The 26,240-nt window shown below is 44.6% G+C and overlaps 2 protein-coding genes across 2 annotated transcripts in view; one reads left to right on the forward strand and one right to left on the reverse strand.

Moving 5' to 3' along the window:
• The window catches only part of slc25a26 (solute carrier family 25 member 26), a 57,920-nt gene extending 41,688 nt beyond the window's left edge, over positions 1-16,232 (forward strand). The window contains exons 9-10 of the mRNA XM_027279731.1: positions 9,217-9,290; positions 15,734-16,232. Coding sequence (XP_027135532.1) covers positions 9,217-9,290; positions 15,734-15,830 — 171 coding nt within the window. The 3' untranslated portion in view covers positions 15,831-16,232. The remainder of the gene's footprint in view (positions 1-9,216; positions 9,291-15,733) is intronic.
• A 2,131-nt stretch (positions 16,233-18,363) lies between these two features.
• lrig1 (leucine-rich repeats and immunoglobulin-like domains 1) overlaps positions 18,364-26,240 on the reverse strand; it is a 35,246-nt gene continuing 27,369 nt past the window's right edge. The window contains exons 12-18 of the mRNA XM_019255827.2: positions 25,820-25,983; positions 25,168-25,521; positions 24,256-24,537; positions 22,339-22,773; positions 21,466-21,600; positions 20,948-21,229; positions 18,364-20,450 (exon numbers count right to left, since the gene is read on the reverse strand). Of these exons, the coding sequence (XP_019111372.1) occupies positions 20,248-20,450; positions 20,948-21,229; positions 21,466-21,600; positions 22,339-22,773; positions 24,256-24,537; positions 25,168-25,521; positions 25,820-25,983 (1,855 nt within the window). The 3' untranslated portion in view covers positions 18,364-20,247. The remainder of the gene's footprint in view (positions 20,451-20,947; positions 21,230-21,465; positions 21,601-22,338; positions 22,774-24,255; positions 24,538-25,167; positions 25,522-25,819; positions 25,984-26,240) is intronic.

Below are 26,240 nucleotides of genomic sequence, written 5' to 3' on the forward strand. Positions count from 1 at the left end.
AGTTCAACAACATCCTTAAATTTCTAGGATTATAAGAGAGGCTAGAGCAGGGAATTTATAATTCACACATGTCACGGGATCTGAAAGAATTTTACGCTGGTCACTGCCACAGAGAGTTAGAGTGTTTTCACCACCAGACTTCAATATCCATGTGATATTATCACTGTTCTTTCACACATTAATTTCACATATGTGGTTGACACTTAGTTGTTTTTCCCAAACAGTAAATGTAGAGTAAGGCTCACGTGATCCCCCCATGTTCTGACCTCAAAAACAACATTAGCAAAACAGGAGGGTGTAACACTTTTAGGTTATGAGTGACACCAAGAAAGAGCCACAGAAATTTGTGGAATTTTGCGTCAAAGTCTTGATGGGAACTCAATATTTAACCAATGAGACACGCTTACAGATGCTGTCCTCCCACGCATACGTGCACGCAACAATGCAACTGCCATACGTGACGCACTCATGCACACACCGCCTACCACCCTCTTTCCTGTGGGAAGTCGTCAGGTGCAAATTGACCCTGACACGAGGTTCAAAGGTCAAAAGTTTTTTTCCCAGGTTTACCCCTTATATTTATTCATGAAACAAGAGGAAGGGATGGAGAAGTTCAGAGAGGGAAAGAGACAGAGAGGATCCCCCAGTGCGAGGGCCTTTGATGTGGAAAAACAAAATCTCCTTTTAATCTGCCCTCTAATGGAATAACATGACGCATCCTGAGCTCGTACGCACAGTCTTCCAGTTCTTCTCCTCTCTGTTTCTTCCTGCGTGTCTGCTTGTTGTGTTTGCATGTGTTGCGGCTTTCGTGATGTTGCACACGTGTGCGAGATAGGAGGAAATTCGAGATAACAATGCAACAGATTAAACTTCGCGGGGGGGGGGACAAAAGAAATATTAGTAATCGCTCCATGCGTGCTCCAATTGCTCTCCCCGAGAAGTAATCATACCTTGCACGCCAGAGGCAGTCCAGCTGTCCACACGCATTTTATACAAAGACTAAAGCTGCATAGTCGTCTTCTCATCGCTTTGCTGAAAACTAGACAGAGGAGAACAAGAGATGAAGATAAATTTTCAAAAGAAGAACATCAGGTGGTTTCACTCAGTAGCCACCCACTAACCAGCGTCTGGGAAAGCAGTGCTGTGATGTGAGGTGTTTCAGACACAGAGAGGACTTGTAAAATTGGACTCGTTTGATTTCGCATATTCATCAGCTGCATGCTGTGTCAGCAAAAGTCTGTGCAATTAACTTGTTTTCGAGTAAATGTCTTAACGTGTAGCTTCATAATCCCTCAGTCAAAGCCACAAAGTCACAAAGTTGATTTTTCGTGTGTGTGTGTGTGGGTGTGTGTTTGTGTGAGTGGGTGTGAGATCATCTCTTTTTGTAACGTAGTCAGTTTTTAAGAGTTAAAAATTGTTGCATAAAAACTGCATTTTATTCTATTACTAAGTGGACAGCTGCCATTTTACAGGATACAATCTCCAGCGCATTACTTACTAAACATGCAACAGTATACTATGTACATGTGTATATAGTTGTAATTTAAACGTTCCTTTTCATTTTTTCCTCTGGGGTTTTTCAAGTGGGCCCACTTGGACAGAACAACCGCCAGTGGCTCCAATGTAATTTGAGTTGGAGACCTGGGTGTTATCGTATATTTTTTATATTTTTGATTTGTTAAATTTTAGTGCTTCAATGCTAAATGTTACAAATAAAGAAACCTGTTGATTGTGGATATGTGCTGACCTACTGTCCTTCACTGATGACATTGGACAAATGTGTAAAGCTGTGAAGAGTGGGAGCTCTGCGCATCATCCTCTTGCCTCCCTCTTGCCCGTCCCAGTTTGGGAAACAAGTAGCTGACATCACTGGGGAGAAAGGCAACACAAAAATGCCGGACAGCCGGTTCCCAGCCGTGGGCCTGGGACCCCGGACCGGACCAAGGTTCACAATGTGTTTTCAATGTGCTGATATCTCCATAACTACAATCTTCCTCCCTCTCTTTGTCTCCCTCCCTCTTTCTCCCCTTTTTCTCACTCTTTCATCATCCCCCTCTACCGACAACCCTCTCTTTCTCTTCTCTCTCGACATTTCTCTGTCTTTCTCCCAGACTCTGTGGTGTGGAGGCAAGGTCACACGCTCTACTCTTGGCAGGCTGCAGTGTGCGGAGCTTTTGCAGGTGCAGGGGATTATTTGCTGCTGCTTTGGGAAAGAGTGGAGATGGAGGAGTTTAGGGGGGTGGGGAGAGGGTGGACAAAGGAAGGGAGGGATGGATTGCTAGAATCGATGGATAGATGGACAGATGGATGGGTGAATAGATGGCCAGGAGGGCAAGACAAGTTTACCCAAAGCCACATTCTTGTAAGATCCACAGGGAGCTCAGCTGCAAAAACACATCCTCACCTGCACAGCAGATCAGGGAGAAAAGAGGACCGAGAAGAGAAGAATGGATGGAGGGAAATGAGAACAGGCATTCCTCTTAATCATTACCTTCTTGCTGCTAAAGTAGTAATTCTAAATAAGCAATTCTGCATTGTTGTCTCATAAGGTCTTATTATCAGACTTCTCAACACTTTTAGCCAATAAAACATCCATAATGTAGCAGACTTTTACAGTTCTGTCTTTGGCGGAGTGTCAGGGGAGAGGCAGACAACCAAGGAGGAGAGAGCAGGGATGAGAGGGGGCCTGTTCCTGGGTATGGGCCCCTGCAGCTGTGCGACCTCCTGGCGCTGGGGCCTGAAGTGGTTTAAAAGAGAGGGAGAGAAAGAGGCACAAGAAAGGAGTGAAAGAGGGGAACAGCAGTGAGAATAAAACCAAGACAAACAGACAAAGGAAAGCAATCAAAGAGAGTTATTAATATAAAAAAACACGAGAGAAATATAGAGCTAGATAGAGGCTGAAGTCAAAGATGACTGTCAATTTATGATGAATTGTCATTTAAAATGTTGAACTTGAGCATAACTCTTGTGTTTGATGAGTCCATCTTAAGATAAAGGTCTGAAAAAAAAAACAAAGCCCAAAGACAAAGGTCACCCAAAGGAACACCGTCATCCTTATCAAGGATCAGCATAAGTTTTATGATCATAACAACTGAACACTATTATTTATACTGAATTTCCTTTGCAGACAAATCTTTGCAAGACGGAAAAATTCCTGTAGGGTGTGTAAGTTGAATGCCTTTTTGTTTTTTACTGAATCTGGTATGGATATTTAGTCTGATGAACAAAAAAGTTTGACAGATGAGGTCTCTCCCCAATTATTGCACTGACTCAGTTCAGAAGATCTTTTATGTATGGTGAGCAAAACACTTAATGTAATCCTTCATGATCATCCACTCCAAAGAGTTTTGACCTGCTTTTTTAGAGTTTTATGCAACTTGCATACAAGTATTAGATGTTGAATATATAAAAAAGGGTTAACACACACTCTTGAGTGTAATTCTGCATGGCAACATCCTGAATCGCTACACACCCACACAGGTGTTTCCACTTAATTTAGTTTGGATCTGTTCTCAGAACTGCAGACGTATGTACACACCACTCTCCTGTTGTTGAGTTGCTCTGTTGGGCAGGACAGGTACAGCATCTCTTACACGTCCATTCTTATTGGTTCAACAAGAGTGACATCACGCTGTTGTGAGCATAGCTCCCCTCCAACTTCAAGCGGCGTATAATCAGTCAGAAAAGTGAAAACAGCTGCGTGGGTGCGTAGCATATGTTCGATCAAATTTGACCTCTTTAGCTGGGTTTACTGTATATTTTGTACTTATGATGTTTTTAATGTCTTTTATATGAAGCTTGTATGGATGCTGTTCTTTGAGCTTTGTGATCTTGTTAAATGTCTTCAGGAAATTAATTTCTTCTGCTTGATGTTTGAACTTGATAGAGAGGCATTGGCAGGGGAAAGACACATTAAAATATAATAGAAATCCAGGCGCATGTAAAAACATAGCACAAACTTGTACTGTGTAGCTGTGAGTGAAAAATGTGTCACGCCATCCATCTTCCCACTCAGTCTTCATCTTTTTCACGACGAAAAAGCTGATCCGCAATCAAAATACATATTTCAGGAGAATAGTTCTGCAGACCCGGCCCGCGCCGCGTTGGCAGTTACAGCTTTCAGTCCATAACTCTTGCGACGCTACAACGCGCCAGACAGGACAGGAGATTGAGGTTAGCTGCTCTAGGGGTGATGGAGAGATGGAGATGGAGGTGAAGGAGAAGGAGAGAAGAGGGGGGAGAGGAGGAACGGCACCCTAAGGAGCTTAGACGTGGCCCTGCGCCACCCCACCTGGGAGAAGAGGAGAAAGAGGGGATGAAATGAATAGAATAAGAGAGAGAGAGAGGAGACAGGAGATGTGGATGAGTGGCTGGCAGACTGAGACACACAGAGGAAAAAAAGACTGGAGCCGAGTGATTTGAGAAGTCCTAAACACATGTTTTTATATGGGCTGCAAAGCAAATAAGATTCACTGTCAGTAATACATAACTGTAAATAAATATTAACATATACATATGAGAGATGTGAAGTATTCAGAATTCAGCCTAAATGTATATTTTATACAATAAAGGGTCATCTGAGCCAAAAGGAGAGAAGAGGACAGGGGCATGGGGATAGTAAGGTGGGGTGGGAGTATGGGGGTGGGGGGGGGGTAGGATCAAGTTCACATCCCTCTGCGCTGAGCTGCTGTCCAAGTGGGATCCTCAGTTTCAGTCACTTCCCCTTACATCGCGCTTCACACTCTCCTTCACTCATACATACTGCTTGACACTGGAAATGCTCACACAGGCGCGTTTAATCATCCCAAATATCTCACCGTTACCCCGCGTTGACTAATGACGGACTTGACCTCGTTTGAACCGCCCAGGAATAAAAAAAAAAAAAAAACTACAACAAAAAACTGCCCAGCCCGAGACAAGATTACATCACATGGTTCCGCCAGCCAAATTTAGATCCCCAATTCAGCGTTCCATGTGTAAGATTTATTCGGATATGCATCCTTTTATTGCTATCCGAATATTACAAGACGGCTACAGTATGAGTACTGTATCTTTCTCCTCGTTGATGTTTTATCCACCCAAGTAGGAAAAAAAAAATCATTTAATCACTCTTATAATCAGCCAGCTTAACCAGTAAAATGTAACGGTGTGTTACACCACACAGATCCTTAATGTTTTCCTGTTCCTCGCTCACTTACAGTCACATTGCTCCTCGGTGGCCCATATGGATATGTTTACCAAGAACAGTTGCTATGTTTGTGGCAGAGTGACACGCCACACACACACACACACACACACAACAGTTTCTCACTTAGACACACACTGCGGCTCAGTAGGGACACCTCTGGATCGCACCACCCATCCAGTTTCCAACTTGGCAGATGGAGGGAAGTTGGGGTGTAACAGCTCTTAAAACACATAGGCGGAGTGTGTGTGTGTGTGTTTGTGGGCCAGAATATGCTGAATGTGTGTTGGTGGTTTTTTTGTGCTTGAATGTGTGTTTTTTTTTTTCATACTTGTGTGACAACTGTGTGTGTCAGTGGTTGAGTGTGTTGTAGCTCAGTGGAAGGTGTGGGTTGGACGAGGCAGTGGAGGGGGGGGCGGTGGGAATTGTAGAGTGTGTCTGTCTGGTTTTTGTGGTCTAATAACAGGGAAGGTCTCAGATGGGGAATATTATCATTTTTATAAACTTAATGGAGCAGAGGAGCAAGAGTTCCACTGTTTATTGCTGAATTAATACATTACGTATCTGTGGTTAAGTAATTGGACTTTTTAGGAGTTTATTTTAATATGTAAAGACTCTTCTGAGACAGAGAGAGGCCCTTTTATGTTTGCTAAATGTTTGCACGTGTCTTTCGTAGGTGCCGTGCGGCATTTGTTACCACTCCTCTTGACGTGGCGAAGCCCAGGATCATGCTCGCAAAGGTATACACACTCAATCGCACACACACACACACACACCAGAGGTCTCCTGGCAGTGACTTTTAAACACTGCTGTCAGGTGATTCCTCGCAGGCAGAGAGCTGAGCGTGTCCGCAGCCTGAGCAAAATTCAACAGTGTCAGCACAGGGACAGAGCGGCCGAGGTAGCACCGGGACAGTAGTAGACATACACACACATCTATCATATGATCTTGGACTATGGACAGTGTCGGAAAGACGTTTGTGTGCATGGTTTGTGTTAGAGTGAGGACTTGTTGCTGCTCCAGTGGAATTTCCTCTCAGGCTGCTTGTCACTGAAGGTGAACCAGAAGGCCAGTGTCCCTCCTGTTGACTCTTCTACTTACTCTGTCTGTCCTCTCAAACATCCCCCCTCCCCTCGCTCTCTGTGTCCCTCCTTTTCCTCCCCTTCTCCACCTCTTTCACTCCTGGCTCGTTCTAACTGTATGTCTGGCTTCCCTCACTACGTCCTGTGAGTATATGTGTGTGTGTAAAGGGTAGTGAGTTCAGAGTTACCCCAATCCGCCCCCCCCCACAATCACACGCACACACACTGTCCTTGGAGAGACGCAGTGTTCCATTCCCCCCCCTCCCCTCTATCCTAACTAATGAGATACTGGAATTAACAAAACACTCAGACAGTCTTGTCTCTTGCGAGAAGCCCGTTGGCTGTAGGTGGAACAGCCAGTACAAAAGCTTCCTGTAAACATTATTTGAAATACAGCTGCTTAATTTACCACCAGCAGAGGACTTGGCCTGTGCTGCCTCAACAAGGTTCAGTTATAACTTTATAAGGCCAAGTTTTTGATTCACTTAACGCACTGTAGGTGAACTAGAAAAAAAAAAATGGAGGGAAATTTAATAGCCTGATCTGTCAGCTGTATACACCTACAAGTGCTACGTATTCAGTAGTGATTCAACAAAATAAAAGCATGGACTGAAACTGTTTCCGCTCTGACCGGAGGTTCAGAATCCATTCACATGCAAACATGTTCAATATTAATATTGCTACCGACTATTATTTCCAGTGGTATTGCTTAGCTCAGCTGGTAGAGCAGCCGCCCCATGTTACAAAAGGCTTAGTCCTTGGGTTGGCAGCCCAGGGTTTGAATCCGACCTGTGGTCTTCCCGCATGGCATTCCCGCTCTCTCTCCCCACATTTCCTGTCACTTCAGCTGTCTCTATACTAAAGCTCAAAAAGGCTAATATATATATATATATATATATATATATATACTATATATATATATAGAATATATATAATATATACATATATATGTATATTATTATTATGTATATATGATAATAGTTATATTATATTGAGTCGTGGTAATATATGATATATATATATATATATATATATCATATATATATATATATATATATTATATATTATTTTAAGATATAGAAGATATATATATCTATATATATATATCATATATATATATATTATATATATAAAATTTCCACTCACACGTGTTTGCTTTAAAAATGTAAAAATATACAAATAGACATGTCCAAAGGAATATTAAACATCTTTTGTGCACCAGTAAAACGGGGAAAAAGTAGGATTTTGTTCTCGATGCCAGGTTTAAAACCGTTCTTCCTCTGTTATGTCTAATCTTTGTTTAGTCTTAAAAATGTCCTGTCGATGAGCTAATGGATTAGTCAGCAATCAACTTTCACCTCTAATAAAAATGTACTAAAAAATAAAACTGTAAATGATTCAAGCAGCACGTGTCAAAATGGACTTCAGTTTTCCTTCTGGGGAGCCTCACCCTAAAAGATAACATGTCGTATTTTGAAAAACCATGTCAGACACAAGTGAGAGAGTGAAGCAGGGGGAGAGAGAGCAAGGCTGCTGTCGATAGCTGTGGACGGTTTGGATCGGACGAAGGGGAGGAAATGGGGGTGTTGGAACCTGTCGCACTAGTTTCCGTCCCACAGCAGCAGAGCAGAAGGTTGTTTCTTTTCTACGTTAGGCAGAATGAAAGAGCGGTGTTGTACAGTAGGCAGCCTGGCGAAACCCAGGCCGAAGCAGGCGGACGTCCAGGGCACAGCTGGACCCGTAAAGCCCCTCCTGGTCAGGGACTCCTGCCACACCGCCCTGCCCTCTGCACCACGCTTCTGCTGCTGCACGCCTCCTCCCCTGCTACTGTACAACGCTGCTCTTCTCCTCGGGCTGGCACCGCACTGCTGCCATGAATGTCATGTTCACTACCCTTCACTGGAACCAAATGTGGCACACACAGGAGTGGATGTCAAGCTGGAATGATCTGACACCTTGTTCAGTAGTCATCACTGTCATTCAGCTGAGACGGTCAGCATGAAGCAAATTTCTTTTACTGCTAAACAAAGCAGCAAGCCAACATAAGCCAGAGACACACAGATTGAGCTACATGAAGATATTTTTGTATGTCAGCATAAGTTACACAAGGACTGTGTGTATGTGTGTGTGTGTTTTGGACACCCTCTTCCTCCATTCCTTCCTTCCACCATTACACAGCGGTAAAGGAAAAGAAAACTTGTCAGACAAGGGGAGAGAGAGAGAGAGAGAGGGGAGAGTCATTTCTCAGCCACCTGTCTCCAACAGAAACAGGAATAGGGGAATGTTTTTTTTCCCCCTCTTCACATGAATAAAATGCGGGAATCTTCCTGTCGTTCCAGCAGATCTGGGAGTCACAATTTACAGCGGACGCCGCAAACTGTTTCCGACATGCTCAGTGAGCTGTAGCATAGATCGGTGCGCGTGCACCCACACACACACATGCTCCTGCTGCCTGCACTCCCTCCTCGCCTCCTTGTTTCAACGTGCCCTCTTTCTGTTTCTCTCTCCTCTGGGCTGCCACCACCCACCCTCACTTAACCCTGGCTGGCCCTGTCCTGCAGCTCCCCTACCCCTCCGGCACTCCACAATGATGGATTAAAAACTTTCTGGCGAGCTAAGCCGTATTGTGTAAAAGCCGTAAAAGTTCTAGACTTGTGCAAGGAGAGGGAAGGAGCAAGGGAGATGAGGAGAACTTGTTGGGTGTGTTTTTGGGTGGGCAAACGGCTGGGTGGGTGTTGGAGGTGTCACCTTCGCTGACACAGCTGTCCGTGAGGAGAACCGGAGGGCGAGGATGGAGGAATGAAAGGAGGGAGGGAGAGAGGGGGAAGCTGAAGGAAGCTCAGCTGAGGAAGACTAAACAGGGTGTCTGTTGGAGGAGCAGGAAGTGAAGGAGACGATCCATCAGTCATCACACCTCTATTTTCTCTCTCTTTCTCTCTCTCTCTGTAGGCCGGCTCGACCACAGCAAGTGGCAACATCCCACTGGTCCTCTATGATGTGTGGAGAAGCCGAGGCATTTCAGGGTGAGTCTTCATTTCAAAGAGAAGCCATCATGATTAAAAACGCACAGCCTCTTCACACAAACCCTTTTCTTTATTATCCCAGCCCATTTAAATCTTAAATCTTATTTTACATGATTTGATTTAACTCTGCCTGATCCCTCACGTAATCAGGTTTGATGATAGAGTCGCTACTCCGGGGGGGCACGAATTTACAGCCGCAACTGAAAAATTAGATGCGTAAAAGCTTTTTCCCCGACGACTAGCAGCACCGTCCTATTGATTAAGGCGTTCCGGGGGCCAAGTGGAAGGGTTTATTTGAGTGTTTTGATGTGTTTATAATGCGTGTCGGACAATAGGCCAGGTCTAATGGGGTCGCAGAGGGCTGCCAGCACTAAAACAAACCCTGAGCCACAGTGAATAATAAGGCCTGCTTGTGTACAAGCCGACATCATTTAGTCAAGATGCACCTCGGCCTAATGCTCAGAGCAGATTTGGTTTGGGACTGGGCCAAACACCAGTGGGACATCTCTCCCCATCACACAAACACACACCATCGTGTTATTGTTTGTTTGTGTACGCCGCAGTGCTGGAATCTAATTAGAGAGAAATTACATTTCGGCTTTGTGTTTTTAATATGAGCCAAGGGTGATTCCCCCACAAACTGCTTTCAAACATCAGTAATAGGCCAGCCTTCAGTTTTAATACAGATCATGTTTGAGACTACTGATAGTTGATAGGTGATAGTTGGCGGTCCCCCATGGAAAAGCCTAAATCCCACTCTCCCAGCTGCAACAGTAACCAAGTGGTAATGTACAGGGGAGCGCTTTGATGCCAGCCCCCTACCTCTGCACCACACGGCAACCTTTGATGTCGCTCTCTCCTTCTCTATCTCCTTCAGCTATCCTCTGGGGCCAGCTGTAAAACTCACTCATATTGTGCGGCCCAGACAACACGCACCCTAAGCTCTCTAACATGATGAACTCATGAATAATCCTTTTCTCCCCTGATATTGATGTAACCAGAGAAGGTGGAGAATGAGAAGAAAGTGAGCAGCTAAATGAAATGCAAAGACAAAGGCGAGTGTGTAGAAAGTAAAAGGGGGGGGCCTGGTAGCTCTGCAGGGCCAAAGGCCTGGTGGTTGCGCTGGTGCATGCCTGATACAAATTGCAGGGGCTTTAAAGCTGTAATTATGGTAATAGGCCCAATTGCAGTGTAGTGAAGCTCTAAAGTGCTTCCATGTGTGTGCCATGCCCCAGAGACCCCGGGTTAGCAGAGAGCTGTGGAGCTCACACCGGGCCTCCCCCTGTAACCTGCAAACTGCACCAGGAAACATGTCAAAACAAAGACTAATAAGCAACACGTCCTCCAGGCTGTGTCTGCTTTGTGCCTTATGTAAACCAAAGTGGAAGAAAAGTCAATACAAGTGTGCACCACATACACACAACAAAGCAGAGACTTTTTGCGGTAAACCTTAATTGTACTTTTATGGCATCAGGAGTCTTTGTTCTTCACTGTAAAGGAATCAAGTCGAAAAGTCTGAGCAGTTTTCACCCACCCAATGCCAATGATATGAACTCAAATGCATTATAGTGTATATTAGTGCGGTTTTAGCTATAGTCATGTGGGGTAGTCGGCATCTATAAATGGCTCTGCACACTGACGACGGTGAAGAGCAACTTTCTCCTGCCAGACGAGACTTGGCAAGATTTCAAATGGAGTATTTTTGCTTTATAAAGCATTTCTGGGAAGATTTAATCCATTCATGTCCTGTCACCATACAAGGCAATGAAGCATATTCTCCTACACTTTGAATAAACAATGTATTAATGAACAATTGCATGTTAAGAAAACCGAGTTGGATGTTAAATTAAAGTGGCACGCTATAGTTTCCAAACCATTATCCGTTCTGTGTTAATCAGTTTCCAGCCTCATGACGTATAGTACAGATTTCATACTAAAGATAAACGTTTGCTCAATTTATCTATATTTTGTTATAATCAACAAATCCCATAGAGACCAAAACCAACAGTGAGTTCTTACTGAAGATAAAAGTCTTTAAAACTATATTCTGATTATTATTATTTTTATTTTTTAAAAAGCCTACATAATCTCTGAAAATAGCTGGGCACTGTAGTTTTTAGTGAATGTTACTTAAACATAAGTAAACAGTGCATTTGATGAGGACTATTTTTAGCATGGATTTGGTGTGCTAATGACTATTTACAGCAGCGGGTGTGGGAACGAATCAAAACAAACTACAGCGCCCATGTTCATCATAATAAAGGAACATGTCCGCCTGTGTGACTGTGTGCCTCACTGATACGTTGGAAGACTACCCAGACTTAGTTTGATCACTATATACGGACTTATAAAGGGATTCAGTAGCCCTGCCCCCACATACATTTAAAGATTTCCACCATTCTTTTCTTTAACGGCACAAACACTTGCTGCAGCCAAGACATTTTCTCTGACTTCTTCCGTCACGGCTTGAAACTATATTTAGTCCAATTCCTTTAGGAGAGATGATTGGCTGACAATAGAGGTATGACTGCTCTCAGTGGCTCGCCAGGCTGTGATGTCAGAGTGAGTCAGGGCACCTTGGGGATCCAGGGCGGGGGGGGGGTATCTAAGCTCTGGCTCTGTTCTGACATCTCTGAGCCCACAGGTGGGCCTGATCCCAGACAGGAAATGTAATGGTAGTCCAGAGCTGAGACAAAACAAGGGTGTTGAGTTTAAAATTAGTTAATTCCTCACACTGCTGGCAGTCAGGCCCATCACATGAGGAGATAGAGAGGAATATGTGTGTGTGTGTGTGTGTGTATATAAGGACCTGTTGTGTGCCGTTTGCCTTTTCATTAGCTGTCCAGCTGTTTTTGTCCTTTAGTTTAATTCCTGTCTGTCTTTGGATTTTGATTGAACTTTGGGACATGTGTAATATTGTTGTGTAAGTAATGCTAAGTACTTTCCTGGAGCAGGCATGTGGTTTATGTTTCAGCAGATGGTGATAGAAAGCTGTGTTGAGACGGAAAGAGCACACTGAAGGGCAGGGCAACGACCTCTGACGAATGTCTCCACGTTTATTTGGAGCATTTACACCAGTCCGTGCTTACACAAACACACTTGGGTTCTCTCTCTCCCTCTTACGCACACACATACACTCTCTTTGTGTTTCACACACTCACCAAGTCCATCCACGCACAGCTAACCCTTCACCGGCCATCTTTTAAAAAACACCCGATCCGGCCCGGGGCATTCTGAAGCGTGGAGCTGCGTGAATGGTTGGGATGGCTGGGAGATCGCTGACATGCTTGGCACCTTGTACAGCTTTGCAGTTGACAAAAGTGACGTACATGCAGTGAGTCTGCCTGTGACCCGAATCTTAAATTTCCAGAGCTGCACTTAAGTGTCCAGAAATAGTGGCTTAATGTAGGCCACTAAAAGGGCAATAAACTACAGCTCATTGATTACCGAAGAAGGAAAGAAAAGGCAATAAGCATTTTCTACTCAAGGGTTCACATACTTCACACATAACTTTGCTATTAGTCATCAGGATGGTCTGTTTTTCGGTGCACTTTCAAGACATCTCTTCCATGTTGGCTTAAGAGTTTGAAGGTGAAAGTTCTTGATTATGAAAATGGTTCACTCAAAGTCCACTTACTTTCTGGAGTTGGGAGAAAATCGAAGGATCATAAGCTGAGTTACAGTAGTACTCCAAAAAACCTGGGGATATTTCCCATGGTGCAGCTCAGCTGCATAAGACACTCCTCCACCTTCTTCGAACTCTACACACAACAGTAATGCAGCTGTTATGAATTTATAGTCCCCGAAGCGAAGCCAAGATATCCCCATGAAAGGAAGCCGAACGTGCTCACATGAAATTAGAATTGATAAGCAGCAAACTGGATCACACTCTGGTCCATTTGGCTCCACAAGTGGCTTTTATCTCATGACACAGCAAATAATAAGAAGCTGGTGGAGATCTGAAGTGTATAGAAAATATTTGTACGTCTTACCTTTCAGATCCTGCCGTTTCTTCTTTGTTGTAAGGCTTCTGTCAGGTTTTTGTGGCCAGTTTCCAATGAAAACTCTAAAAAAACAATACCAACCTGCCCACGAGTTACCAGGTCTTGAAAACAGTTTTTTTGTGACTGTTGTAGCTGTACAGGCTTTCTAATGGAAGACATTTTGATGCGTCACAGCAGGAAAAGCGTAAATAAAAAAACATTAATGATGGCTGAATTTAGCTGCTTCAGTTTCAGGGTCCTGGGATTGTTCATGCTGACTTCACTGTTATGACACTTGAATATCAGTGACACCTGTGCTCTTCCTACTATGACAAGTCAAAATGTCCGCTGTGAGTACAAGGCAGACTCAGGAAGCTTCTCTGCAGTATCTGCTGCAGCACAGCTGATGGAAACCAAACAGAGCTGTGTGATGTTTCCGAAAGTTTTTCTAAAAAATTAAAATGGACAGAAACATAAGTACTAACACACACTCCCACACAGATGATGAATGCAGACAGACATTTTGTGTGCGCAGACATTTTTACGCACTTTCTCCTCACACACACACACACAATACTCTTCATCCATTACATCTGGCTCGGATGAGGCCAGACCATGTGAGCGTGGGGGCGTATTGGAAGACCAAAGGTGTTGGTAGGCAAATACACAGAGAGAGAGAGAGACAGAGAGACAGAGAGAGAAGAGACAAATGGGGAAAATAAAAGGAGAGAGAGGCAAGAAAAGGGCAGATGAAGAGACGGGACGAAGTGAACACGTGTCTGAGAAGTGGATGACGCAGCAAGAAAAGGAGACGGAGGAGAAATCCCCGAACAACTGAGCCAGCTGAGGGGGCCGTCGCTGGACAGAGAGACAGAGAGAAATGGATGGATGGACAGCAGGGGGACATGTGTGGATGTCATCCGGCCATCAGTCACGCACAGAGAGAGAAAGAAGGGAGGGGGTGAGAGCTCCAGGGAGGCCTTAGGGTGGGGGCTTGAAGCTTAATCCCAAAAACAGCTGTGTGTAGCGGAGAGGGTTGGATAGTGGAGAGGTGGGGAGGTGGTTCTTGGGAGACGGGTGCTCTCTCATGGCTCATCACATCCTCTGACCCCCGCAACGTCAACAGCTTCTTGTTGGGCCTCAGTTGCTGTAAACTTGGACCCCTCTCATTCTCTGGAAAGTGGCTTCACCAACACGGCCTCATGTTTGACCCACTCTCATGGACCCTCTACACCTGAACACGATCCCTCCCGCTTCCATGAGCCGTAAATCACTCTGCTGTCAATCAGTGGAGCGACACATGATAGCCTGAGCTGAGCTGGCCTGTTCCTTCATGGAGATAATTAAAGCTGCAGCTTGCAACCTGTGGAGAAATTAGTATTAATGTCCAAGTACAAAAACATTTTTTTGCATGTTTATTCCAGCTCCAGAAATTCCTTCATCCCTTCTTTGTTTTTGTCTTTCACTGGCCTTTGTGTAGCAGTGACCCAGTCAAACAAACAAGTCATAAACAAGCTATAAGCCACAAGAGGTGATGCTATCTTTTTGAGTGAACCTGTTTATGAACAGTGTGTATGTAACAGGTAAATGATGAAAACAAACAGATAAATTTAAATGTTTGTGTCATTTGAATAAAACACACGTTTTGATGAACTTGTAATTTATCACCCACATTTGCACTATTCAGATGATATAATATTTAACACGTGCACTGACCGGGGTGTAGCACCTGAGCCAAATACAAATATACTACTATAACCCTGATTCCAAAAACCTTTGGACACTATAAAACATAAAACCAAAATGAAAAGATGAGCAAATCTTTGTCACCCATAGATATTTAATAAAAAAAAACAAATATTTATGGGGCGACGTTTAGCTCAGTCGGTAGAGCAGCGCCCCATGTACAAAGGCTCAGGTTGTGGAAGCCCAGCATTCGAATTCAACCTGTGGCTCTTTCCCGCATGTCATTCCCCATCTCTCTCTCCCCACATTCCTGACACTTCAGCTGTCTCTATCAAATAAAGCTTGAAAGGGTCAAAAAAATATCTTTAACAAAAACGTTATTTATACAAATTACTGAATTTCATGCCTGCAACACATTCCTAAAACAGTTTAACAGAGTATTACGTCACCTTTTCTTTTAGTAATCCTCAGTGTGAGAACTGTGGACCCTAACTGCTGTGAGTTTTGAAAGCGAAATTCTTGTTCGTATATATATTTACAAAAACAATAAAGTTTATCAGTTAAATATCATTAAATATCTCAGTACTGTACTCAGTGAATACTGTTTGAAAAAGATTTGCAAATCATTGTTTTCATTGTTTACGCAGAAACAAACTCTTGAATTTTGTAATATCTTACGTTATCATATATTTGCTAATAATGTGATAATGAGCATAAGCCTGCATGTCACATAGTCTGTGCTTTATTTATTCCTCATTTATTCTCTCTCTGCAGTCTGTTTGCGGGCAGCATACCAAGGGTGACCTTCATCAGTATGGGTGGTTTCATCTTCCTGGGAGCCTATGAGAAGGTCCGCCGGACTTTGCTATAGCAGCACGTCCTCTGTGACTGTCCTTTATGAATGTCCTGAGCCCGGACCTGCAGGGGAACCAGCAGGGACAAGCATCTCTGGAAGTAGCACCCTCGTCCCCTGGAGGCCCTCCTGCACCTCCATGCTGCTGGGCCCCACGAGAAGCAAGGAACACCTGGTGCTTGGGGGGGGAAGAGTCGTCCGTGGGCCCGATCACATTACCCAGGGTGCTGCATTCCTGCTCATCAGTGCCCTGCGTATTGAGTTTAACAGTCTGAGGTCACACTTTTGTAACAGCACCAACAGCTTGGTGAATTGGAAGCCACACAGTGTCACACGAGACTAGCAACGGAGCATCTTTACTGTTTAATGTGTGTGTGAGTGTGAATCAATAAGTTGTTGTATTAAAGTCTCTTTTTTTTAATGCTTTGAGTGAAGTTTGGTCATTCTTTTGGGTCCCTGTCAGCTTCATTGACGTGGTTTCATCATCATTTTAGTGTTTTATCCATATTTTTCTCTCTGCTAAGCCCGGCCACCTGTGTTAAAGAGCCGCTGGGGAGGGAAATAGTAATATCTCTCCATTGTTAAGTCCCACTGGAGCACAGCTGAGGTCATCCACCTGCAAGAGATTTTTTACTTAAGATGCTTTCAACAACAGAACACTTTATTAAATTAACAAGATTTGAGTTTTATTAGGAGCCTCAGGTCTCATGCACAAGCTTTTGTACTACATTTTGCTGTTTATCTCCCATGTGTTTATTCTGAAATATTTTTATTAGGTGACTGGAAAAGGTTATCTCGTAAGGTTTAATAAACCTGTGGTGTTGAATTGTTTCACAAAACCTTCATTCATTGTACGTACAGTTATCTTGACTGGATGGCTGATTGATTTGAGATTTGAGATTGACAACTTTTGTCTAAGAGTAATTATTTAATACTTTCATCTCCTGTGAGTTCAACTTCCCTTCACAGCCACGGAGTTTGGTTTTCAGTCTTTATGATAAGTTAAGATAACAGGCTGCTGGCTGTAGCTACATACTGCACAGATGTGAAAGTGCTATTGATTTTCTTATCTAATCTGGGCAAGAAGTGAATAAGCTTATTTAACAAAATATACAAATAGTCCTAAAGAAACTTACTGTTACTATAATGTAACATGGAAAAACATGTTGATTGATGTTTGTCAGATTATAATAAAATCAATACATTCCATTGTAGAATAAGTAGTATAACCTGCATGCACTTTATTCAGTTACTTGTAATGTAGTTAGGTCAGTTTGTTAAACTGGGTATATTCTGAAAGTTTTAGACAAATTACTTCAATCAGTTGACTTGGAAAGAAGTGTGCAGGAGGAGTGAGCAGCATATTTTCCCTCTTACTCCTAACAGTTTGTAGCCATGCAGGTGGTTTGGATTTTATTTGCCAAGTTTCTGACATATCAGCTGCTGAGGCCTAAAACTCAAATGATCTGCGTGACTAGATCAAGTCAGGGTAAGTGGAGGAAAATATGTTTTTGTTGTGAGTCGTCCAAACTGGCTATTTGAATATGACTACTTTTGACAACAACTACAGAACTACAGGTGCAACTGCAACTGGTCTTACACAGAGGATGCAGTGTGAACTGTCAAATGATGATTCTGTGAAAAGGAAAGCTGAATAATAACTGTATAACTCTATGTGATGCAGCAAAGATTGGAACTACATGTATTATTATGAACTGAACTTAGTGACTTTCTCAGGGTTTCGTTTCACAGTTGATGTCTTCTTGTATGAGTACTGATGTTTTTCACATTCCCTTTTTTCAAAATAAGAGCACACCAGATATATTATTACATACGATAACTTATTAAAGGACACAAAACTAACAACTAACTGCTCTATGTCAGATTGAGAGAAGATTATTTAAATAACATATGTGTGAGTACAGAGAGCCATCACCATCTGTGTTTTCCCTTCTTGTGCTCAGTGAATCAGCTCAGTGTTGTCCTTGCAGTCACTGCAGAGGTAAACGTGAAGACAGGGGCAGAGGGAGACGGATGGCCTCACAGGTGGGAGTGTTTGTCATGCTGCTTGTCACTAGGCTGTTGGACAACAATGGGCGGCGTGTGATTGGGGGAGGCCACGGCCGAGGGCATGTCAATCATCCAGTGACAAACATCCATCTGGTATGCACATTCTGGCCAGCCACTGACCCTCAGTCAGCTCCGACTCCATAGCAAATATTTTAAACAGCCCGCAGAAGGAAAAAAATATGCCTGCTGTCTTTGGAGCTTCAGGGAGCCAGGACACATTCCTGGTTGGAAGATTAGCTTTGTGTGTGTGTGTGTGTTTGAGGTCCAGGCACAAGCTACTTCAGTGCTTTTAAGATCAAGGTCTCTGGATTTCATGTCTTTGTACATGCTCCGTTTGAATTGATGGCTTCTCCATAACCACTGTGACATGTGAGCGGCTCTAAACGCTAACTCAGCTGTTTATCGTTCTGTTGTCACCAAAATCTCATTTCATTCAGTTTAAACAGGAGGGGGGGAAAAAAACGGGACGGAACTCATGCAATAATAGCAAAATGGGATTTTATTAGACACTTCAATGCCATGTTAGACACTTCACTGTTTCAGCTTTGACATTGGTACAACGGTTTCAGACAGTTTGTTTCAATAAATTACTCAGAACATGAACTGCATCCTCACTCCCTCTTGTCCCTTTTACCTGCTCCACTGGGATTGGTTTTCCCATCGGGGAGCTCTGATTGGTCTTGGTGGTAAAATCATCTCTGATAGGTGCTATCAGGTGTAACCAGAGGAGCGTGTCCTCCAGTTTACCTTGATAAGGCCACTGGTAACAGAACACAGTTCAGACAAGAGCATGGTGGCGAAACGCATGCATACATTTAACAATGTAACTACTGCTTTGCCTGATTTCTGAGCCAGTGTATCCGGTCCTGACTGCAATAAACTCTCCACGTTCGGTTAGAGCACATTTCACAAGCTTCCCAACAGTTCACAGCATGAGACCGCACCTTTAGTTACCTCGAAACATTCAGCTGTAGCGATGAACAGAAAGTTATTGTTACACTGTGGTGATGTGACGGAGGCAGATTACTGGCCATTTGCCTGCGAATGCACAACGGTGGATGTTGAGGCACATTACAGCAGTAACACGATGACATGACACGACATCATTCTCCCTGATTCTCCGTCTTAAATTCAGAGCATGAGAATGATATAATTCAGCCAAGTGCACTCAGCGATAGATTTCATCATGAATATGACCAAGAACAGTGTCCCAGCGTCCACACTGAGAAATCATTACTGGCTTTTACAGCTCACAAAAACAGCCGTCAGCCAACCACATTTGGTTGTGAACTGGTGCCAAAGTCACTTTCTCAGACAAATAAAGAAACCGATCAAAGTCCAGAGAAGAAGATTTTTCTCCCAGCTAAGTCAGAGCAGCTTTGCAGTAACTTGTAGCATTGTGAAACAGGTGGAAGAGCCTTAGTGGTACAGTATGTGTGTACTGTCGACTTAACCGTGTCGAAACAAGCGGAATGTCTCCCCACGCCGAGGAGGTTCCTGCATTCCTGCCTGCAGATATCATGTATGCAAATCTGCTCGTTTGTGAAGTGAATATCAAAAGTGCTTAAACCGACCGCCTGCCAACATACCAGCTTGAACCATCTGACGTACCAAAATAATTTACATCGAAGCTCTTCCTTCATACGATAACAATGAACGTGAACTGTGTTTCCGTAAGGCCATGGTTTGTCAAAAAAAAAAACATTCAAGTGCAATCAAGTGTTTTGTTTTTGTTTGCTATAAAGAGTGAACCAGTTATCTCTCACAAAAAGTCTCTGGATATATGCTATTACAAGTTGAGTTTTCTTTGATCATGCAATAAGGCACCGCAGCTGAATGTTGGTAAAAGCTGAAAAAGGCTGTTTTTTTCTGAAGAAAAATAAAAATACCATCACTCCTTTCTTTGTCATGCACATAAATTCAAATACTCTTTTGAAAAAGTTATATAATATATAATATAAGAAAACTCTTATGTACAGTCAAATGTCCAAAAGGTATATTTCTCTTTTTGCCCCTGCACATACATATACTGTACAAGATTCCCTACATTTACATGCTTTAAATGCAAGTCACATTTTTTGGAGCTAGAATTTATTTTATTGGTCACCTCCCAAACGAAGGTTTTTAACTATGTACAGCTGATACGCTCAGATGGGACGTCACCCACACAAGCTCCACCTTCACACTCTGGATGCCCCCTGCCTTCACCACCCGCCCTCCCCCCACCCACCCCTCCTGGTGCTCCCTTGCAGTCCAGATCCAGGAGGCTCAGGATCAATCGCCTCGATATGAGGTAGCAGTTTATTTCCCAGTGCAAAAAAAAAAGAGAAAAGGTTCACGCATTTTGGGCTGGATGGAGCGCCTGCTAGTCGCTGGCTCTCCTTAGGGGGGCGCTCTCATTCTGAGAGGCTCTGAGGGTGTGTCCGTTGGACAGCAGAGTCTGCCTGAGTTCAGGCTCACAGTCACTCTCGAGGTGGCCGTGGCTCGTCACGCCGGCCAGCTTCACCGGCTTGTGGAAGGAGTCTTCCTGTGATGGAGAGAACGCCGGCGTCTGTCCCGCCCTGCCCGCTGACGAACAAAGAAGGAAGAGGAGAAACAAAGTCAATAAGGGCACATGTACGTAGACAGATACGCATTCAGCTTTAGGATACAGAGGCAGTGGAATGTATGCACAGGGCTGCGTTGACATGTGGAGGTGAGAATTGGTATTTGGAGGCCAATTCCACTGGTATCATTCGCTAAAGAAGCTGAATCCCTGAACAGGCCTAGACGTGCAAGTGCAGGAGTTTGGCAGCGGTGTGAACGCAGTGCTTCTTTACACTGTTTTCAGAGAGATCTCCCGAGGGGCTCTGGGTGTGCAACTATGATACACTGTCAAATGCTGGTAGGAGCCAATCCATCAACAATCGCATTCAAAAGAATTCGCCTTGGTAAAGGGTTCCAAATTTTCTGATCAACTGATACAAATGATATTCCTAGAGAAACAGAGACAGTTTGAGGTGTTTGGTCTATGACTTAAGGTTGATTGCAGATCCTGAGGGCTCATATTTAAACTCTAATCTTACCTTTTCTATCGTGTTGGTTCGGTTGTAACGTATTGTGGTTTTTTGGAAATCCTTGAATGTCCTTTCGGATTCCGTTGGGTGTCCCGTTGCACAGCGGGGACGAGTGTGACCCCGCATCATGCTGTTCCCCTGGGTGAACGTGAGAGTAGGGCGGGGGAGCAGAGTGTTGTTGGTACTCCATGCCTCCACCAGGGCCGTACCCGTGCGTCAGATAGTCAGGATCTTTGGAGTAGCTGCTGCTGCTCTCCATGCAATCCGTACACACGACTGCACTGTCGAAACCTGCAGGCAGGGCAGAGGGAAAATAAATAATTTGGAGACAGAAAATCAACAGCTGTGTGTCAACACTGTGGTTAGGGTGTCTGCTGTAATTATTTCTGATGCTGAGCAGGACTTCACAGACAGCAGCGCCCCTTTTATCATTACGCAACGCACCACCTTCGCTCATGGGAAGTGGGAGAAGCTGCTGGGGAGTGCAAACATTTAGCAGGCCGAGCAGAGAGGGAGCTGTCAGGTACCTGTGGCATCTACGACGTGTCCGTTGGGCTGATGTCCACCGCCGGCCTCCACGCGGATGCACACGTCCTGCCGCTCAGACAGAGTGCCCTGGGAGGAGAGGTAGCTGGGCACGTCTGGAGGAACTATCGTCTCATCTGGAAGAGAGAAAAGGGTTGAACACAAGACATTAGAACCTGGGCTGTGGATACTGTGACACTGGAGTTCAAACAACCTGTAGATGAATCCAACTATTTTAAATTGATTCATTGTTTGTGTGTTTTTAGAAGCAGAAATCACTGCTTCTGCCTCGTGAAACATCTTCGATTTTTAGATGTTGTTTATTTTTTAAGATAAAATGCAAACAATCTTTGGTTTTAGCTTCTACAATATGAATATCTGGTATATGTCTAAATATTTGGACTGTTAATTGGACAAAACAAGCAATTTGCCAGCTTATGAAGTAAACAATTCATTAATAAATCAAGAACAAAAACAACATTAATTATTATTATTATTATTATTTTAATTTAAATAACAATTAGTTCCAGCCTTCTGATTATTGATTAATCCTTTCATTCATTGCATTTGCTGGTTCCAGCTTATCGAACATGAATCTTTTTGTGTCTTCTATTATCTTAGATTATTCTTTGTGTTGTTAGTTGGACAAAAAACACCTAAACATGTCACCACTGGCCCTCAAACTTGTTTTATTTTTCACTTGTTTTGGTCATTTCTGAACGATTAATCTAAAAATAGCCAGCAGATTAACTGATGACAAAAATAATGATTGCAGCTCACTATGTTTTTGGGAGACAGAGCTTCTGTAGATTGCCTACAACGATCCGTTTTCCTGTTTTTACGCATGATGACACAAACAAGAGATCCAATTTCACCTGTGTTAGTGACGCTGCACTCCTCGCTCTTCTTCCTCGTCTGGTAGATGATGCACACCCACACCAGCGACGTCACCACGATGCTTGTCACCACGGCGATGACTATGATCCCTATCGTGACGGTGCTCGGCCCCACCTGCGGTATGCAGGGGCTGCGGCGTCGGGTCACCACAAGCTGGCTGTGAGCGCGCTCTGTTCCCAGGGTGTTGGACATGAGGCAGGTGTAGCGTCCGGCATCCTCCAGCGAGGCCGAGCCGATGACCAGAAGCTGGTTCCCCGGGGTGAAGTGGTGTCTGTCGGAGGGTCGCAGCGGCTGGTCGTTGCGCAGCCAGGTGATGCGGGGCGGCGGGCTGCCGAGGGCCTTGCACTGCAGGGCAACGGTGTCCCCGACCACCACGCTGCGGTCTTCCAGGTCCTGGGCCAGGTGGGGTGTTTCTGTGGAGGAGAGGAGTAACTCATTAAAAGCTTGGAGACTCCAGGATTCCTGAGGTCAGCGTTTTCTATGATTCTATTGTTATTCTATGACATCAAAGTTTTGGGTTTCTGTTCTCGGGTTTCTGCTTGAGCTCGGTTTGTTCACAGTATTGATTACAGACTGAGTCAGCTGGAGAGACTGAGCACAAAGTGTGATGTTCCGAGTTAGATGAGACTGTGCCATCATGAGATAAGCTTTCAGTGGTTGGATATCTAACAATCATACATCTGAGGTCACATCTGTAAGCTGACAAATTCATACATTTTAATGGCGGCACACAAACAAAAAGATTTCTGTCGGGGCAGAGTCCTCTTCAGAACAATGTTTTCACTGTTTGCCCGGCAACTTCACATTCTGCTGAACGGAGCACACTGAAGAGTGTGTGTGTGTGTGTGTGTGTGTGTGTGTGTGTGTGTTAAGGTAGGCCTCTCCTCTCAGACTGAGCACTTCCCCTCACAGTGGGACATACACAGATTAAGAGATCTCACTTAACCCACTTCAGTCTCTCCTCTCTCTTCTATCAATACTTTCTCCCTCTCCATCAATCTCCTCATCTCCACCACCCCTCCCCCCCATCTCTTTCTTTTCTTCCACACACCCACACACACCGACTCCTCCATTCCAGTTCTTCTTTGGCTCCCATTTTTCTACCCCGCCACTCTTTTTTTCCAGACAGGGGCCCCTCGACTGCGGACACCCAGCCCCCCTCTCCCTCGCCTTCCCCTCCATCTCTCAAACCCAAACATCACAGATTCAGTCCAGAGGCACGGCCGCTTGCTTCAATATTTTACATTGTTGAGTGGATTAGCTCGCTCGTCTAACAAGTCTGTCACAAGTCGCACAACATGCAAACACCTCCTAAACCAGTCTATGTTAAATATAGAGGCTGCTGCTTCTGAGGTCTTCAGAGGAAGTTTAAGGCTTGTAAGTATTGTGTGTTAGCAAGGAACCCCCCCCTCAACTGTTTTTTTTTAAAGCTCTGTTCAACAAGGGACTGCTTTGCTCAGTTCAAAGACAAAGGACAAAGATGATCTATGTCCTGAAATGGTTATAGGAGAGCAGCTCCGTTTTGTTTGATTTCACAGTGTAAAACAGCCAATAAACTGGGAGCACTGAGGCCTGCAGTGAAGCAGCCATGACTGTCCCTCCCACCGAAACGAGTTGAAGGGGTGGGGGGTGGGGGGTGGGAATGCCTAACAAACACCCCTCTGTGAGACCCCCCTCGCTTCCCCACCATCCCCCCTTTAACCCCCAACTGTGACCTTTGGCCCTTGACCTGCAGCAAGGCCACAGCTGCAGAGAAAAGAAAAATATAAAGCCTCTCATTCTGCAGCCTGCGACTGACCAATTCCCGACTGAGCGCCGAGCTATTTACAAGTGCTCATTTTTGGGCATGTGGGAAAATGATCAACGCTGAGCATGGGTCAAAAATGGTCTCTTACCCAGCACTGTGAGGGTGGCGTTGGCGGAGACGGTGCCCGCTGTGTTTTTGGCAGTGCAGCTGTACACGCCCATGTCCTCCGGCTTGACGTCCATGATGAAGAACACGTCGTCATCGGGCATGACGTGCATACGACGCTCCCGTGCAGCGGGGAAATCCGTGCCGCCGTCCTTCTGCCAGGCGATCTGCGGCGCCGGGTGGCCCTCTGCGGCGCACTCAAGCCTCGCGGTGTGGCCTGTCCTGATGGTGCTGTCCCTGGGAGTCTTTACGAAGGATGGGAGAACTGTGGACAGAGGAGTTTACGTCAGTGCAATCTGTACGAAACAACTTCAGCTACTATGTATTCACAAGGCGACTGTTTCTCTTTATTCTTAAAGCAGTTCGCTACCTGCACTGTTACACATTTAATCCCTCTACCCACACACTCACAGCTGGTCCCACCATTCAAACCCTAGCCCACGACTTGGCGATGCAAATAATTCTGTTATTACACCACAAAGTAAAGAAGCGGCTCGAGGTCTGATGCAGATTTGGGCAGAGAACCAAAGTCTAGATAAATACTATCCATTTGCAGAAAAGCACAGAGATAGAGCGCACACAAGATGGTCCCTGTTAGCGCTGACATGCAGCTAAATCAATTTGTTACGAATACCATCCTCGGAGAGATGGAGGCCCGAGCTAGAGAGAGAAGACTTTATTTAAGTGAAAGAGAAGAAATCAGCATAACCACTAATCGCAATCGTTCGTCTGTCAAAACGGGACAACTGAAACTCAGATAAGTTGAACTTTAACAGCCGTTTTATTTGGGGGAAATGATGTAGTCTCGCACATACCAACAGAGATATTTTTCTCTGTCTGTCTTAACACCACAATCATCCATGCTATAATCCATTTTTACATGACTTTAACCTACCGTTGACGATGAGGCGGGCCTTGCTGGAGTAGGTAGAGCCAAAGTGGTTGGTGATGATGCACTGGTAGCGGCCCTCGTGGGCGAAGGTGACATGGCGCAGGTGCAGGATAGTGGTGTACTCCATCACCCCTCCTCCAGCCGTGGGAGCGTCGGATGTTGTGCCTTGGTGGTGAGCGCGGACGTGGGCGTAGTTCTCCGTCTCTGCGTGGCGGAGCAGCTCCTGGTCCTTACGCCACGCGAAGGTCATGGGGGAGGAGCTGCTGCTCGCGGCCGTACAGGTGAGATGCACGTCGCTGCCGAGGACCGTCACCGTAGTTTCTGGCTGCACGGTGATTTGGGGCTTTGGAAGGTCGTCTGGAGGTGGACAGCGACGGAAGTGGATGGGAGGAGACAGACGAGAAAGACAAAGTGTCAAACATCACAAACGTCTCAGTAGGCGTCGGCTAGCTGTGCGTAAATGGATGTTAAAGAGGCAAATAAAACACATAAGAAGCCATTAGCATGTCTGTGTGCCATTACAGAGCTAAACAAAAACACTACATAAACAAATATGTGCAACTATGTAAATAACAGAACTGAGCAGCTGTCAATGTGGCTCTTGCTCAACACGCCCGCCCACATAAACACAGATCAAGAACACACGTTAACTCACCACAAACAAAGCTGCTGGATGGAGCCTGGAAGATGCTAGTCCCCTTAAGGCTCTCTGGGTGGGCACAGGTGGCATTGACGGCGGCCTGCAAACCACGTGTCACCAGCCAGTCGGGCAGCCATTGCAGCTGGCAGTCACACAGGAAGCTGTCGCTCTGAATGAGCCTGTGGAGGAGAGCAGAGAGGTAAGTAACGTGTGTGTGTGTGTGTGTGTGTGTGTGTGTGTGTGTGTGTATATATATATATGTGTATATATGTGTATTATTGTATATATGTGTGTATCTATATATATATATATATATGTGTGTGTGTGTGTGTGTGTGTGTGTTGTGGTGTGTGTGTATATATATATATATATTATATGTGTGTATATATATATATATCTATATATATAGTGTGTATATATATATATATATAACACA

This window comes from Larimichthys crocea, chromosome VI (genome assembly GCF_000972845.2).
Source record: "Larimichthys crocea isolate SSNF chromosome VI, L_crocea_2.0, whole genome shotgun sequence".
NCBI lineage: Eukaryota > Metazoa > Chordata > Actinopteri > Sciaenidae > Larimichthys > Larimichthys crocea.